Raw genomic sequence first — 18,294 nt, 5'->3', positions numbered from 1 at the left:
CCCATCCTAGAAATTCAGATGAAGCGCTTCAGAATATGTGTTTTTCTTTATCTGAAGCCAGTTTGTGAAATTCGTTGAGTGCAAGAAACCATCTTCCAAATTCATTTATCTATGCTTTTAATCACTAAATAATCTCCTGATACTAATTGTATGAAATACTGAGTAAGGCGCTGTCAGGAAAACTGCTGTGTACAAAATAAAGATAACTCTAGTTAGCTATATTTGTGTAGGTGCAAATCAGATGTACATATGTAGGTATGTATGATGTGGTTGGAAGAGTTAAAGAAGAGAAAAAAACACACACCGATCCACCAACCAAACAAATGCATCACTCTAGGCCATATGCAAAAGTCCTTTATTGTTGAGGGAGCCAGGGGAATCTACAGCCAATGCCAGCTGGAACCGGGGGGGTCACTGCGCACTGTCTACATCAGCGCTGGGTAGAGGGATGGGGGAGTCTCAGCACAGGAAGGGCACAGGCTGGGAAGAGAAGGGAAATCGGGGAGCGTGCACCTGGGGATTCGAGGGGGTGACGGGGGTGACGGGGGGATTCGTGATGCAGCCAGGAGGACAGAGATGGAGTGCCGAGGACCAAAAAGGGAAATCACATCTTCTGTCTGGAAACACTCCCACCAACCACCTGCTGGGGGAGCAGAGGAGGGAGAAGGGCAGGGGCATCTGTAAGGGGGAAGGAGAGAGAACAGAAGTCTTAGCACAGCTGTCCCTCAGCCTTTGAACTGGAGATTGGACTCTCCGAGCTGCAGGTGCTTGCCCTTTTCCAGATGTATATTTCTGATGCGACTTACAAACACCTGTGCCCGTGGTCTAGGGCGGCTCCCATAAAAATGTAGCGACAGCCCTAGCCGGTTTGGCTTAGTGCAGCGGTTCTCAATCTGTGGGTCGCAACCCCTTTGGGTCGAGCGACCCTTTCACAGGGGTCGCCTAAGACCATCCTGCATATCAGATATTTACATTACAATTCATAACGGTAGCAACATTACAGTTATGAAGTAGCAACGAAAATAATTTTATGGTTGGGTCACAACATGAGGAACTGTATTTAAGAGGCCAGAAGGTTGAGAACCACTGGCTTAGTGGATAGAGCGTTGGCCTGTGGACTGAAGGGTCCCGGGTTCCATTCCGTTCAAGAGTAGGAGGCAGCCAATCAAGGAGCCTCTCAACATTGATATTTCTATCTCTCCCTCTCCCTTCCTTTCTGAAATCAATAAAAATATGTATTTTTAAATATAGCGGCAGAAATGAAGATTATATTATCCTAGCATCCCCATGAGCCAGGCATACACAAGCCCTGGTGCTAATGCTCCTCCTCTTTCCAGCCCCCGCCCCCGCCCCACCCCACTCCCACTCCCGGCAAGGACAGGCCCAGAGACCACTTCCTTTCTGAGCAGTTTCACATGAATGAAATCAGCTGATACAATGATCTTTGCTGATTCATTTCATCTACGCCCTTTAAATGGCAGCCACCAGGGACCGTGTGTCCTCTTCTTCCCGGCACCGTGCGGTAGAGAATGCTCCGTCCGCGGTGAGATTATGAAGGCGCAATTATGAGCCCGGTCCCTCTGAAAGAGCCTGGGCTCACCAGCAAGCAGTAAAAGTAGATTTCCACAATGCACTTGTTTCTGCTATTTGTATAAAATACTATGGCAAAAATTGCACTGTAATTATCTTTATGGCTGATGCATCACGCTGGGGGAGAGTATGTCATCCAGATATAGTTGCCCGTGTAATTATCTGGCGGTCGGCAGTATTGAAATAACCGTCTAATGAGAGCAAAATGATACGGCCAGTACCATGTAATCAGTGAGTTACGATCATTATGGCTCTTCGCGCCCTCTCACCCAGCACTGACGGGGGGGGGGGGGGGGGGGGGGTGGCGGGGGCCGGACCTCGTCTCTGGGCCCAGGGAGTCATGCACAGGCAGTTAAGCGAGAGGCAGCTCCTGGGCCTGTGTCTCCCTTGAGACCAATGAGTGTGGGGGACAGGCACGCCGGCAGAGGGGCCACCGACTCCCTGTGGTCACCGAGCTCATTCTCCCCCCACCGCCTCTGCCTGTGGAGCCGGCGCAGCAGTTGGGCTGCTATTGCTGGGCGTGGGAAGAGGGTGTCCAGGCGGCAGGCTCTGTGTGTTGACTAGACACTTCCCAGGGGACTCACGCTTGCACACCAAGTTCGAGAGCTCAGCCCACGCAGGCCTGGGTCCCGCGCAGACCGCCCTGGGCAGACAGACCGGAGCGGCAGGGGGAGCACCAAGACATTGCCCGCACCTCCCAGGCCCAACAGGCATAACAAAGCCTGCACAGAGGCTGTGCCGGCACCATTCTGAACACTTCACCTGAGCTCGGTCCTCACGTCCTAGCTCCGCCACGCGCTGTCCTCACCCCGTTTTTCAGGTGGGGAAGGTGAGGCACGGGGGGTTATGGAATGGGCCACGGGAACCCAACGAGTGAGTGGTAGAGCCAGGATTCAAACTCAGGCCACGCCCTTACCCATTACAGGACACAGAGCGACTAAGATACAGCTTCCAGCCCCTCCCCACTAGATTTCCGGAGTTCCTTGCATTCCTTCCTACATCCCTCTGGAGCAGCACGCCACACTGGGCCCCTGTAAGTGGAGATTCTGAATAATCCGAACGATTCAGCCTGCCTGGGAGGCAGGTCACTTCACCTGTGAACTGGATGTGGAAATTGTAATTATCGGGTGACGATCTCTCCATCTTTTGCACAGATCAGGAGAGAACAGAATGTAAACAACAGAAGTTGCCCATCAGAAAAGCATCAGTATAGGGAACTCATACAACTTAACAAAAGGAAGATAAACAATCCAATCAAAAAATGGGCAAAGGACCTAAATAGACACATTTCAAAAGAGGACATTCAGAAAGCCAAGAGACATATGAAAACATGCTCAAAGTCACTAATCATCCAAGAGATGCAAATCAAAACAACAATGAGGTACCATCTCACACCTGTCAGACTGGCTATCATCAACAAATCAGCAAACGACAAGTGCTGGAGAGGATGTGGAGAAAAAGGAACACTCGTGCACTGCTGGTGGGAATGCAGACTGGTGCAGCCACTATGGAAGACAGTATGGAGTTTCCTCAAAAAACTAAAAATGGAACTCCCATTTGACTCTGTGATCCCACTTCTAGGAATATATCCCAAGAAACCAGAAACACCAATCAGAAAGGATACATGCATCCCTATGTTCATAGCAGCACAATTCACCATAGCTAAGATCTGGAAACAGCCTAAGTGCCCATCAGTAGATGAATGGATTAGAAAACTATGGTACATCTACACGATGGAATACTATGCTGCTGTAAAAAAGAAGGAACTCTTACCATTTGCAATGGCATAGATAGAACTGGAGAGCATTATGCTACGTGAAATAAGCCAGTCAATGAAGGAAAAACACCACATGATCTCACTCATTCATGGATAATAGAGACCATTATAAACTTTTGAACAATAATAGATACAGAGGCAGAGCTGCCTCAAACAGATTGTCAAACTGCAGCGGGAAGGCCGGGGAGGGTTGGAGGGCAGGAGAGAGGGGGGGGAAGAGATCAACCGAAGGACTTGTATGCATGCATATAAGCATAACCAATGGACATAAGACACTAGGGGGGAGGGGAGGCCAGGGGATTGTCAAGGGCGGGGGAAAAAAGGAGACATATGTAATACTGTTTATAATAATTTAAGCAATAAAACAATTTTAAAAAGAAAAAGAAAAGCACCAGGGGACAGAGATGGGATGAAAACGAGGGCCGTGTGTGTGTGTGTGTGTGTGTGTGTGTGTGTGTGTGTGTGTGGTGTGGTGTCTCGGATAAGCATGTGCCTCTAAGTGTTGGTGTGTTTGACAGTGTGGTGGGCAGTGTATTTTAGGGCAAATTTATGAGTAGTAATGCCTGTAGCATCAGAGGCAATGCTTCTCCGGCAGCCTGCATGCACACAGTCCCGCTCCTCCCCGCACCCAGCACCCCTTACCTCATTCCACGTGGGACGGGTACTGGAGGCTGCCAGAGCGAGGGGCGCCCTCTTGGTCCACATCGGCAGGCGTGCCTGGGTGAAGAAAACTGTCGTTAGGGGGGATCTTTCTGGATGTGACCTTCACCCTGAACAACAAAGAAGGGCTGGCTATGAAGGGCACCCTGGGAGACACAGCTGGGGAGCAGCGGCATGCTCCGTGCTCGGGGTGGGCGATGGGGCGGAAGCAGGGCCTCCCTAACCCACCCCCCTGCAGCAGACCATCGTATTATAAAGGTCTCCCAGGGCAGCGGCTCCCAGGGAACACTGCGCTGTGGCTCCAAGCGGACTGGGTAGAAAGGGCCCAGGAACCCCCACCGTAGCTGAGAGAAGTCTTGTCTTTCCCTCTGAGGACAAATAGGAGGCTTTTGACTCCTGCATGTCCTGGCCAGTCCCCGAAACCCTGCCGCGCTTCTACCTGGCTGGGTGTCCCTCTTGCCCATGAGTCCCACGAAGAAGTCGTGCATGTCACCTGCAGGAGAGGGCCAGCATTGTCCCCCGTGACCACTGGTCACCGGGCCCCACGCCCTCGGAGCTCTGGGCCAGTGGTTGGCAGAGAAGGGAGGGAGAAGAGGCTACTCACGTTTCTGGAGGAAGGACCGTTTCTTAGGGTCTGTGAAAACAAGAACAAGGCTGTGGGATCTGGAAAGGGGTGGTGAGGGGGCTTCAGGTCACAACTCTCCGTTCTTCCCTAAGCCGGTCTCCTCCCACCTGAAGGGGTCTCCCAGGCCGACTTAATCCCCGGAATCCTGCCCCCCACTTCACCCCCGTCCCCCCACACCCCTCTCCCTAGGCTGCTTCCTACCCTTGCGAGCCTGGCTCAGAACTTTGATCAATTCGTTCACCACGGAGACCGGGTTGTGGCTAGTGAGCGCATTGAGCAGGGGTCCGAGACTCGGGACCTGCCAGGGAGAGAAACAGGGCTGAGGCAGGGGGCTCACACCCAGTCCACTCGCTCTCTTCCCACCAACACAGACTTTTCTTGAGTCAATCACAGCTAAACCCGACACCTCATTTCTTTCAGGATTTCCTCTGATTGGGACGGGAGAGAAGCAGGCTCTCAGAGTCTGTGGTCTGTTGGCCAGCAGCACCAGCCGGGGAATGTGTTAGAGATGCGTCCCCTCAGTCCTACCCAGGCCTGCTGCGATAGAAGCTGCATTTTAACCAGGCTCCAGGCGACTCCTATGCATAGCAAGGTTTGAGAAGCCCTGGTGAAGGGACCCCACGGGGCATCCCTGTAGACCGACCCACCCCCGTTTGCCTAGACTGAAGGCCTTCCTGGGATGTGGCTTTTGCTGCTCCAGGTGAATGATCTGAGGAGAACTGAGACAGTGGCCCTCTCAGGCTGTGAGCCTCTCCCTGAGCCTTGCCCCGGCTCCTGCCACCCCTCAGTGAGAAGGGCCCTTGGTTCTTTGCTCCCTGGCACATCAGGAACTGGTTTGCCCAAGGATGGGGCTGTCCTCCTGGGTGAGCAAGGATGGGGTTGCCCTCCATGACCGCCCCCCTTCCCTCCCCCCTCCCCCTGCCCCCCCCCCCCACTCGCAGGAAAGGCCCATCAGACAGAGCAGGTGTCCTCTGATTGTGCTCCATGGCGAGCCACAGACGGCACTCCGCCCTGGGGACGCCTCTGTGACCCTGAAATCCCCGCTCTGTGCGGTGTCTGTGGATGTTTCTCTCCCTGTGTCTCCCACTGCCTCTTGATCTCTTTTCTTCCCCACGGGTTTCTGCCTCTGGGTCTCTTCCCCTCGCCCCTGTCCGCCCTGGCCTCAGAACACCAGGAAGGCAGCATGCTTAGAGTGACACCGCTTCTCCCCCATCCTGCAGATGAACCCCAGATTCCAAGCAGGGGCTCTTAATTGTCTTGGTGATTTATTTTTAGTAACTTGGGCACAGCAGGTGGTTGGTGGGCACACCTCTCACCCCAAGCTATTTAGCCTCAGAGACAATGACAATGATCATGATGGGAGATTCTCACTTTGAATCTCAGAGGTGCCTCTCTCTCCAGAGTCCACGTGTCCCTGGGCTGCTGAGCACACACAGAAGCACACTGACACAGGATGCTCTCCACACACACGCCAGCCCAGCTGCCTCGGCACTCATATATCCTCCCCTCTTCCCTCCCCAGTTTCCCTCGTTCTCACAGACCTGCAGGAGAAGGGATGGGACAGCAATCTCTCTCTCACTGACGAAGAGGGGCAGGGACTCGAAGCAAGTTTGTCTCAGAAGAATATACCCAGATATTCTGATGACTTCGAGTTGGGACCTTTGGGCTCTGGACACAGTGTCCAGCCCATATTTGGTATTCTCTATGTGTTTTTGTTTTTTAACTGGTTCTTTTTCTAAATTATATTTTATTTTTTTAAATTGATTTCAGAGAGGAAGGGAAAGGGAAGGGAAGAGAAACATCAATGATGAGAGAGAATCATTGATGGGCCACCTCCTGAACACCCCCCACTGGGGATCAAGCCCCCAACCTGATCATGTGCCCTGACCAGGAATCGAACCGTGACCTCCTGAGTCATATAGGCTGATGCTCAACCACTGAGCCAAGCCGCGGGGCTGAACTGGTTCTCGTCTTTTGAATGTGGCACAACTACTGCCGCTGCAAGGCTGCCAGCCTCTGGCGCCCTGACCCACCTCACAGCCCGAGGAAGGCTGGCCACCTCTCCCTGCCAGCGCACAGCTTCCCAGGCAGCCACTTCCCCAAATTGTTCACACACTCTGCCCACTTCCTGGAATGAGATGCTAAGCAGACTTGAGCTGGAAAGGCAGCTAGACTTCGCACACTGAATTTGTAATAAGCTCCACTTATAATCATTGTAAAAGCATTTGTACCAATGTAATCGCTATCGTTTCAAAACCTTAAAACGACTTTCTCCTTGCTCTCCCCCCGGAGGCCTATCCTGACGAGTCCTATTCCTTTTCTTGGAAGAGCTTTGGAAACTAGGGCCTAACCTGTTCTGTGCTTGTTTTTGTTGTTATTTTTCTATCCTGAATAAGCAGAGGCCGGAGGAGGTCAAGGAGAGGAGAGAGGGAAGGGTTGGGATCTTAGGAGCACCTGAAGTTACAGGGTGGATGAGGGAGTTTATTTGAATTTTGAAAACAAAATAATACATGTAATTGATCAGTAAAATAGCACACAAATGACCATTTGGGGGAGAAATTCTGTGTTTCATAACCTCCAGGGAGTAGATAGAATCCCCTCATCCACCACCACCCCGCGCCATCCCCCCGCCCCACCACCGTCACACACACACACACACACACACACACACGCCTCAAAGGAACAGACCCTGAACCTGAGCTGGACCACAGGGAACCTTAGACCAACCTGGCCTCCCCCGCCTACCCCTCGAAGTACCACCTAATCACCAAGCCAGCAGTCAATCCGATGGGTAGGGCGCCTGTTACATACAAGGTGTCAAACCTGTGCAGAGGGACAGAGATCCTTACAGACATACCCAAGACAGTGAGCTGAGCAGAGAGGCAGGGAAACCCAGCCCTCTGACAGAAACCGGTAACTCCCAACCCACCGGCCGCCCCTGCACCACCGCACCTGCCCCTACAGCTTTTGGAACCAGCAAAGCTGTTGCTCCCATGATGTTGCCCAGGACTCTGCCAAGGCTGGCCCAGCCCGAGGGGTACCTTACCTTCCTGTGGTCCGACCTGGGTACCACCTGCTCCTGTGGCTCCTTGCAGACGGCCCCAAGAACCAGGCAGAGGGCCAGGCTGGCTGCCAACAGCAGGGCGCCCCGCATGGTGCTAAGAGTGCAGAGAGACAGGAAGGGAAGGCGGGAGGAGGAGGACATAAAACGAGGGGGAACGTTCACCACCAGCAGCCTAGCTGGACCCCGCTTCCCAGCCCCCGACTCCCCTGCCCCAGCCCTGGTCTGGGGAGAGCATCTCCGAGCAGTGGGGACGTCCCCCGGGCTTGCTTTCCCTGCTCCCCCATCAGACATATCTCCCCAGGATGTGCACCTGGCAGCAATAAGCAACGGCGCGACGGTGCCGGGACTCTAGGCTCCAAAGGAAGAGGATGGACTTATAGGACGTGTAGGGGTCTGTTTCCTTACTCAGCTGGAGGAGGGGTCCTGGGCGCTGTTTTCCAGCACTAGGCAACCCCTAGACTTAGGCAAAACTTTCTTGTACAGAACAATCAGCCCGCACCCACAGGCTCCAAACATCACTGGCTCTCAACCCCTTTCTTTCTGCCTTCTCACTTCCCAGAGCCCCGATCAAAGGCAGACCAAAGGCGGCCACTTCCTTTATTTCTCCTGCCTCTGGCCCCTGTCCTTCAGTGCCAGCTTCAGTCCTTCCCACCTCCTCCCGCTCGTGCCTACCTGTGGATCAGCGTGGAGCCTACAGCTGGATGGTGGAATCAGGGAGCTGGCGGGATTACTGCCCTGCTCCCCACAAAGCTGGTGCTGCTGCTGCTGCTGTGCAGAGAGAAGCGGAGAGTGGAGGGGATCTGGGAATGTGCAGGATCTCGGCTCGGCTCCCTGATAAAGGCTCTGGGAGGGTCTGGGGGAGCCGGGGGAGGGGCCGAGAATCACCAATCCCAGGATGGCTGGAGGGGAGGGGAGAGGCTGGTGGGAAGGAGGGTCTAGGCTGCAGCCACACACACACACACACACACACACACACACACACACACCACAAACTCTTCAGTGCGCTGGGGTTGCCCAGCAGCCCACTTGCCAACAGCCCCTCAGCGGGGCATGCTAAGGACTCCTGGTGTGTGGTTTGTCACAAAATTTGCATGCCAGGTCCAACTCAATAGGTGTGGTCCCGGGGCCTCTTGCTCCTCCTTGCTCACGCCCCCAGCTCCTTGCCTTTTCAGCCTTCAGATTAGATTGCCAGGCAGAACAACTCCAGGGGGTGCTTGACTGGCCCTCCACCCCCAGGACAACCAGGACAGCCAGGGGCAGGCCCCTGAGGGTGGGAGGTGCTCCTGGCATCCCCTCGAGTCCTCGTTTCACCCTGTGTTCTCCTCTCAGCTGGAGTGGGCCTATCCCCTCGTCCTCCGATCAGCTGAGGGTCAGTGCTCCTCCTGCTACTGAATGCAGAGACCTCCTAGGTGTCTGGCTCCATCCACCAACGCCCCAGGCCTCGTGCCTCTCCCCTCGGGTGCCCACCCCACTCTTGCTTGACCCGAGTTAGCCTGACTTAGTTGCATCCTTCTAGAGTTCTGACTCCTGGACCTCCTAATCTCAGAAAGGAAGAATACCACCACAGCTGAGCAGTTCCTCTGCCCTTGCCCCAAACCCAGCCTTGGCCTCTTAATTGCTTCTTTTTTCCTTGCAGTTACATTTCCGCCACTCTCATCTGTGTCCCTGAGGCTCAAGCACCTTCTCCCCTCACCTCTCAAGCCCTTGTTCACGGCCCACCCTGTTGCGGAGGCCCATGCTGTTTATCTCACACCCAAGGCAGAGCCAGCGTCGTGGGCAGGATCCAAAGGAGACCCAGAGAGAAAAGGTGCTGCTGAGAGAGATCAGGGAGCGGCCAAGCGAAAGCCGCTTCTGAGCCACTCGTCACTTCCATCATTGACAATGGGAGCAGGGTTTAAGTGTTTGCAAGGTCGGCACAGAACAATTCATTCGATTTTCGTCACCACCCCCATGTGAGTAGGAAATATTCCCATTTTTCAGATGAGGAAATGGAGGCTCCAAAAGTTCAGTCACACGCTCCAGGACATACAAGTACCGGAGAACAGCCTCAGGTTCAGGTTTTGTCACGCTAAACCTCCCCGTGGCGACCGCCTCTCCAAGAGACTTGGCGATTTGGGACCTGGTACTCTTCCACATCCTGAGACTGGGGAGCGCCGCAGCCTTGTACGGCGGCGGTTCAGGATCTGAAGAAGGGGCCGACCGCCGCACACATGAAAACACGAGACAAGAAATATGAATTTACAAGGCGTGGGGGCCAGGTGGAGACCTCTCTCTTGTATTAGAAATAAGGCGAGCCCCCAAATCCAGGGGTCCTGGTAGAACACAAATCCTACTCAGGAGCCCGGCAGCAAAGCAAACATCTTTCATGCTCTACAGTGTCTAGGGGAAGACTAATTTGCTGTTTGGTCAATGCGGTTTCGATTAACCCGTGGATAAGACCCCCCCACCCCCCCACATGGGATGATGTGACATCCCATCACTGTAACTTCTAATCAAAGGGGCGAATGTGGACACCATCGCTCTAGTGCAGTGATGGCGAACCTATGGCACGTGTGTCAGAGGTGACACGTGAACTCATTTTTTTGGTTGATTTTTCTTTGTTAAATGGCATTTAAATATATAAAATAAATATAAAAATATAAATCTTTGTTTTACTATGGTTGCAAATATCAAAAAATTTCTCTATGTGACATGGCACCAGAGTTAAGTTAGGGTTTTTCAAAATGCTGACACGCCGAGCTCAGAAGGTTCGCCATCACTGCACTAGGGCATCAAAGAAAGGACCCTCGGTCCCAGGTTCCAGCTCACTCGTCAGCTACAGCTGCCAATGCCTTAGGGCCTCAGTGACGTCCGCCTGTTGTGTTGTCAGGGATGAATGTACAGCAACGGCCCCCAAAATTACACATATTCCTCCTTTTTCTGCCAGAATCAGATCCAAGACCAACCTGTTCTCCCAGGTCATCCTGCTGGTGGCATCTAGCTGTTCACTATCCTTTTAGCTGCGCCTCGAGTGTAGTTAACGAGCCTTTGCTGTTATAGTAAGTACAGCTAATCCACCACATTCCTGTTCACAGTGGGCTGCCAGCACAGGACAGATCAAACTCTGCAGCAATCTTATTTCTAGCCTTAAACTCACCTGGCACTCCTCCTGGAACCCCAATGGGACCTGTGTGTATATGGGGATCAAAGGGGCCCCCTGGACTCTCTCCTCTCCCTGGTCTGTCTGTCCATTGAAAAAGGTTTACGATAGGCTAATGTGAAAGGGATAGCCAATTGTACCAGAGCGCAAGGTCCACTCCAACTGCTGGGCAAGGCCCAAGGAAGGGTCCCCATGGCACCACCAGACATCAGCACAGGGTATCGACAGGGCAGCATGACGGGCTCCTGCGGATACTCCACCACGGACGCATCCGGAGAAACTTCTCAAAAATTCCGAGCACTGTTTCCCCCCTTGAGAGGCAGGAGGTATAGTTTACGTTGGAGGACGGGGCCGGATCATTCTGGGGGTCCTTGCTCTTTACTCTGTTGAACGGGAACAACAGAGCGAGAGTCTTACAGGAAGCGCTTCCCCAGGCGGCTTCCTCCTGGTACAAGACAAGCACACATTCCATCCCGTTACTGTCTGAGGTCCATCCGAGTGGAAATGGGACCACTTGGGCCTCTAGCCTTCCTGTCACGCAGGTAACAGTCACTTTTATTTAGGGCGTGTACAGAATATTTAATCCATTCCACCCAGGCATTCCTTCCCTTATATCCTACTTCTATTTGCATGGTAGTGGCAGTGGCCTAAGAGATCTTGTCCTGTGACACCTACTCCTAAATCTAGTCCTAGCCAATCTTTTGAGCTAAAGGCTGAAATATCCAAGTCATTCAAGTTATCTGTAATCAATAACTTAACTGGGTAAGCATGATCCAGATTGTACTCATTTCTCCTGCCCACATTGTAAGCCCCTGCAATTAGCCAGATCCCTAAAGCAAAGAGAGCCCAGTACATGATGGTTATTAAGAGAGTTCACAGTTTTTAGTGTCAATTTCAAGGGGCTATATCCTGGTATGGCTGTCCAGGTTGAGGTGTGTCCACCCTTAACCCGTGTGTGATGGGTCCAATCTCGCTCTGCAGTCTGAACAGCAGTCTCTGTGGTAAGCAAGCCAGGTAAGGTCCTTCCCAGGAGGGTTCCAACTCGCTTCCCTTCCAAGTCTTGATTAGAGCGTAATACTCTGGTCAATGGCAATGAACCGGAAACTCGAGGGCTTTGGGTCAGGGGGCCTTCTAACCTCAGAGAGATTAGAGTAGAAGAGATACCCAGTACACAGTTCTTAAGAAATTGGTCCCTAGTTTCCACTGTAGGAAGATCTGGAGGCATTCCAGGGCCTATTGGGATCGCCTACAGCCAACGCTAGGTAAAAAAAAACAACAACACTTTTCCTCAAATTCAAACCCTAGGAAGGATGTCAAACTGCTGTTTTAATATTTCATTTTCCCTGTTCTGCTTGTCCTGGCTTACTGGCCTGTATCATTTAATCAATTTCCTTTTAACATTTCTTTTTATAAACTTCTTATAACTTCCACGGACATTCTTACAACTTTCAAAAACATTTTTACAACTTCCAGAAATAACCACCTTTAGAAACCACCTCCTTTTTCCTTCAAAATGCATAGCCATGCCTCAGCCCTTCCATTAAGTATTTCTACTCTAATATTCTTTCTTCCTCTCCTACCATCAGCAACTTGTACAGACCTTTTCTCTTTTTTTTTCTTTAAAATGTATTAGAATTCTTCATTCTTAGAAACCTTAATTTTTCAATGATTACTATAAACAGCCAGCGTTTCTTAAATTAACATTTATGAACGTACTTTAAATGCACTTTTACTTTCAAGAAAATATACCTTCAACCAAGTACAAGAGACCTTTTGTGATAAAAACTAAGAGCAGGCAAATTAAAACGTGTCTAGCAATTAATGTTTCCTTTTTAAAAAAATATATTTAGATGTTTATCATTTAATCCAGCAATGCTCCAAAGCCTTTGAGTTACCAAAGCCTTTGGAAAATTATGTATAGGCATAGGAGGCTAGAGGCAGGAGGAGGAGGAGGGCGCAGGCTGTTCCCAGGCCTCTAGGCGCTTGGATTTAAACTGCCAGATTTTTCCTTAGAGATAACATGTTAAGGTTACTGCTGTGGCCAGCCCTTCCCTAGGCCACTTGTTTTAAAATTGTGAATATTATGTTAGTTTTCTCTTTTTGCCTGTCTTATTTTATGTACATAGATCTTCTGAGCCTCTTTTAACAGCTCTTCTGCCTTCTATCCTTCTAGTTCTCTACCTTTGCAGTTTTCTTGAAATGTCAGGCCAACTATTGGTGACAAAATGTAACTTGTATTATTTCTTGGCCCAACAGGTCCTCAGGGGCTGGCCCAGAGCACTTTCTCATTTGATGTTTTAGTCTTGGTAAATTCGGAAGGCCCATCTTTGCCTTGCTGAATATTGAAGGCCTTATTCAGGTTCTGAGTCCCACTGGGGCTCCCGGATTTGGAAATCTTACATCTGCTGGAAGCACACCAGGGCCAGCCAGGTGCTCCCTTTCCCAGATAGCCATCGCCAACTTTCAAATCATTCCCCTGGTTGCATAGGAAGGGGAAGGCAGGGCAAGGGTCTCATTCCTGTCTGTCCTTATTCTCTTTTAGGCTTTTTTTTTTTTTTTTAAACAGGCTGGCCCCTTCCTCCAACAGAGAGCACAGTCAGTCTCCTCTTGAGTCACTGGACTTTCATTATTAACGTATTTGTAATTATTACTGAAAAGGTTTTATCCAAATTCTTCATTTTAGTTACATTTACTTATTATATCTTACAACTTTGAGATTTTAAAGCCAATTATTACGTAAAGCATTTTCTTGACCAATAACCGTGATTGCTCTTTCTGTTCAAGGAAAGTACACACTAATCTGGCTGGGAGTCATATGCCCCCAAGCAAGAACTGCCCATTGTCATGGGAGCATTAACCTTGTTACCCAACCCAGCCTGCGTAGCTTGATTCCTTATGTAATTTCATGTATATTGTATTGGTCGAATTTAGTTCAAAAATATTTCTTTTTAGGTAGAGAGTAGATCTTTGTGTCACCTCAGGGCCCTTGAGATGTCACAAAGCTGTCTCTCAGTTAAATTCTCAAAATATTACATTCGGAAAAGCTATCAAATATACCCAATTTAAACATTATTAAAACTTAAACCAGCCGAAACCGGTTTGGCTCAGTGGATAGAGCATCGGCCTGCGGACTGAAAGGTCCCAGGTTCGATTCCGGTCAAGGGCATGTACCTGGGTTCTGGGCACATCCCCAGTAGGAGATGTGCAGGAGGCAGCTGATCGATGTTTCTCTCTCATCGATGTTTCTAACTCTCTATCTCTCTCCCTTCCTCTCTGTAAAAAATCAATAAAATATATATTTAAAAAAAAAAAAAAAAAAAACTTAAACCAGTTGTAACATTAAAGAATTGGTCTTGACCACAGAATTAATTATTTTCAACTTGGCTATTACATTTTTATATTTTAGTAACATCACAGATACGATATACTTTGAATGTCTCAGAGAAAACGCTGGGAGGACACGCCTGCCGCCTGCCCATTTCCTTGCTGCCCTACCCTCAAGGGCACAGAAGCTGCAAAGTTGTGACTGCTCCCTAGCCAGCCTCAGTTCCGCCTCGGCTGGCCTGTGTGGGTTTGTGACATCACAAGCAGGCGTGGGCTATCTGCTTCCCGTCCTGGTCCCGTTCGGGTCCCTGTCCCCATTGATACCAATGCTGCCAAGCAGATGCTTATGGACGTGATGCTGGGCGGTGTTTTGCAAAATTCTTCGCCCTGCCAAGCTCGGCAAGTACTGCCTCCCTTTCTGCCGCTTAGAAACCTCAGGGCTTTTGCTCAGAGTAAAATGGCTTTCTTCTTCTTTTTTTTTTTTTCCCCCCTCCCACTTTGCCTCAGGTGGGGAAAATAATGGTTTGTTAGGCTTGGAATTAGCTGCCTTTGTTTTAACTTCCTGGGTTGTAACCTTCACAAATATCACACTTTTAAATTAACTTTAGAATCTTAAAATTTAACCCAGCACAGCAAAATCATAAATCAGGGAAGAGCAAATTAAAGTCCCTAAAAGTTAGCCAAAATTGCATTACAGACATACAGACAGAAATCTCAGTAGCTAAGAGTTTCTGGCGGGCCAACACCCTGCCAGGGAGAGCAGGATGAATCCCCAAGAATAAGGATTCTTGGCAGCTGCTGGGATGTTCCTTCAATCTCTGTCACGTGTTCAGCTTCACCAACCGTAACTGGGCTTCCCCAAAGTGGGACTTGCCCTATCTTTAAACAAATTAAACAAAAAACAAAGAGACACAAAATATCAACAAACACTCATACAAGCGTGCACAACACTAAAAGTTTACACCAAGAGCAATGTTTTCTGTCCGTGGTTCAGGAACTTGCCTCCCCAGAATCTCAGCATTCTCCCAATGGACTATTTTGGGGATTGTATTCCCTAGGCCTAGAATTTCTATTCCCATCCTCGGCAGGTCCTTTGTGACTAGTATGTACTCAATACCCCATGTTGGAGGTTTCTCGTACTCCCCGAAATCTGCTTCATCCCTCTCTGGCCGTTTCTCTTGCAAAAGAACAGAACCGCAGATCAGAACTCCCCACTCGCTTTATGTCCAAGACACATCCCAGTCACATACACCTGACCTCTGAAGATACCCAATCATCAAAGTAGTACTCAGTCCAATTTCCCACCTTGGCTCACGCATGAGGTTACCTGATTGCTGCGGGTCTTGCTTGGGCCCTTCCTGCATTGATGGCTGACTCTCAATCCTGAGCTCATAGTCCGCCCAGGGGTACTGGCTGTCCCTCCTCACCCAGGCCACTGCAACTTGGCAGCGGAGCGCACCTCCTTAGGAGAGGGGTCCAATTTCCCTGTGATGACAAATGGTATTCCAGATGCACCCCCAAATTATTATAAATAAGGCAAACCCCAAATTCAGGGGTCCTGGTAGGACACAAAACATACTCGGGAGCCAGGCAGCAAGGCAAACATCTTTGCACACGGTCTGGAAGCAGGTGCACACCCAGCAGGTGGTCTGCTCGGCTTTATAATCCCTGACGCACGTGACCTGTCCCTTGCTCTTGATTGGAGCTCGGGCGCACAGTCTTTTGCGATTGGCTGATTCAAAGGGAGGGTTGGCCTTTGCTGTTCCTAGATGGGGGCCCCCAGGGGAGCTGCGAGTCATGCGGCCAACACGGCAGCTGCCAAGTTACACAGGCCAAAATGGCAGCCGTCTACACTGCTTTTTGACAGGAAAGATGACATTTCTTCTCACGGAGGCCTCTCTCTTAGAGAGGGCACACTGAAACCTGGCCTTATCTGCTTTTTATTCGGTTTTAGATACACATCTTGCCCTCAGTAAAGCATGGCAAACAGGTAGCAGACATACTGTCTCTAAGGTCAGTAAAGATCAGTGACAATCAGCAAGGTCCATTTACTTGGAGGCTATCAGGTCAGGAAATTGCTTTGAGCCACCGCTATCTCAACATAACGATGGTGCCCAGTACTAGCCCTGCCCATCGTCCAAGGCCCATCGGCTCGAGTTCCTTGGTGCACTCGCATGAGAGTATCGACAGTGGATGGCTTCCCACAGGGGAGGGAACCACAGCTCCGTTGTGTATTTACTACAAAGCCTCCTGCTCACCCACACCTTCCCCAATCACCTTATTTGAAATTACTACCATTTCATACTCCGTATCCCCCACCTGTTTCTTTTCTTCATGCACTGACTACATCCAACATACTAAATACCTACCCCACCCTGCACCAGGATGTCAGCATCATAAGGGCAAGGACTTTTGTCTGTTCTGTTTGCTTTGGATCCCTAGCTCCATAATGTTTGGCATATAATAGGTGCTCAATAAAAATTTCTTTATAAAACAAAAAAGAAAGCTTGAGCCCAGCTTCTTGCATTGCAATTCACAATGTGGATCCTCCATAGAGACTCTGCAGTGCAGTTAGAGTCCTGAAATGCGTAGCTCTCCACTCCCAGCACCCCACCCACCCTGGGACTTGGGTCATATTAAAAAAAGTCCCTCTGGCTGTACAGGGCACCACCCATGCTCACCCGAGTGAGGGCAGCAGCTGGGTCTCAAGGCCCCTTTATGATGTGAAAGGCTTATGGGGCCTCATCCAAAGCTCCCCATTACCCACCTGACAGGGCCAGGACTGTTTGGGAGCCTTTGGTGGGATGGGGGAGAGACGTGGGAGGCTGTTGTCATGTAAATGGTATGACTGCTCATGTCTCTGAGAAGCTCAGGGGCTGCTCTAATTGGACCTAGCCATCTCCCACCTGCTCCCCCCACCAATCTGGAGGAGGTCCAAGCAGGGCGGGCTGGAGAGAATTGGGCATGCAGGAGGAAGACTGTCAAGGCTGACGATTTAAGCCTCCTGGGTCCCAGCTCTGCATCAGCCGCCCCCCCCCCTCACCAATCCATCCAACCCTGCCCCCAAGTCCTGGCACCAGGGAAGCTGGGCTTCAGCAAAGGTTCACCATGAATAATGTTCTTTGATGATGTGGTGTCTCCCCGGAGTTCGGCAGGAGCCAAGGGTGGGGGCAGCAAGGGAATGGCAGGGAGGACTGATCACCCCTTGATCTCTGGGATTAGCAGGGACTTGAAAGAGCTGCTGCTAAACTAAGTCAGAGGTGATGAAGGAGGGCGTCTTTGGAGGTGCCCACCAAGCAAAAATGTATCAGGAGGCTTTGCTAGAATTAGATGAAACGTTTTATTCAAGGGTCTTAAGATGGCAAATTGGAGAGGAACAAAACAAAACACTTCCAGTTTAACACCCAGAGTGTTCTGAGGGAAAAAGTGGTGAGTTCTTACAGTAAAAAGCACCTTCTTGAGAAGAACCAGTTCTGCATGCTTAGCCTCTGGATTGGCCCAAGACGGTAACCCTCCAGGTGTCCCCTGGTCTAGATAAGGGGTATCAGGTGGTCTGGACATGGGAACTTCCTAAGCTCTTCAGAGGGTGGTCTATAGGGACTTTTATATCTCCAGGCATGGATGCACCACTGAAATGTTTGTTCTCAGGCTAGTCAAAATAAAACAAAACCTACTGCTCATGCTTCAGCCCATTCGGATTTAAGTAATTTTGTTAACTTGGCTATGGTGACTCCATTTTGTTTCTTCGCTCTTTCAGATGCTCGGGGCAGGCAAGGCTCCATTTAGCTCACAAATCACCTGCCAATGGCATGTGAAGTGGTGGGGCAGCTACAGAGCACCGAGGTGTCTTTTCCTTTGACCACCAACTCTTTATTTGAGCCACATCTCCGATGCTGTTACTGGCCTAGAGGGCAGGGTCCCAAGCAGGTCCTCCTCTGCGGTTCCCTCCCTCGCTGCTGGGCAGCGCTGAGGGTGAGGCCAGGAAAAGGTGTGAACAGTTGAGCAGAGATGAGGCAGGTTAGTCGCTGTTCCCGGGGGTAGAGGTGGAGCCAGCTCAGCATGTGCTCACGTACCAAGGGACCTGCATACGTCCACCACATGCACACCCGGTGCCA

General features: G+C 50.6%; 1 protein-coding gene across 1 annotated transcript; it reads right to left on the bottom strand.

Moving 5' to 3' along the window:
- Positions 1-332: 332 nt before the first annotated feature.
- TAC3 (tachykinin precursor 3) lies at positions 333-8,510 on the bottom strand. Its single transcript, XM_081084371.1, has 7 exons — positions 8,389-8,510; positions 7,699-7,810; positions 4,854-4,950; positions 4,632-4,661; positions 4,467-4,520; positions 4,010-4,084; positions 333-678 (listed from the first exon to the last, which is right to left on the bottom strand). Exons 2-6 carry the CDS (start codon positions 7,804-7,806, stop codon positions 4,011-4,013), a joined length of 363 nt encoding a protein of 120 aa, XP_080940497.1. The 5' UTR covers positions 7,807-7,810; positions 8,389-8,510; the 3' UTR covers positions 333-678; position 4,010.
- Positions 8,511-18,294: the final 9,784 nt, after the last annotated feature.

Source organism: Myotis nattereri (assembly GCF_964212035.1).
Source record: "Myotis nattereri genome assembly, chromosome: 2".
Classification (NCBI taxonomy): Eukaryota; Metazoa; Chordata; class Mammalia; order Chiroptera; family Vespertilionidae; genus Myotis; species Myotis nattereri.
This window is presented reverse-complemented; position numbering and strand designations above follow the sequence as displayed.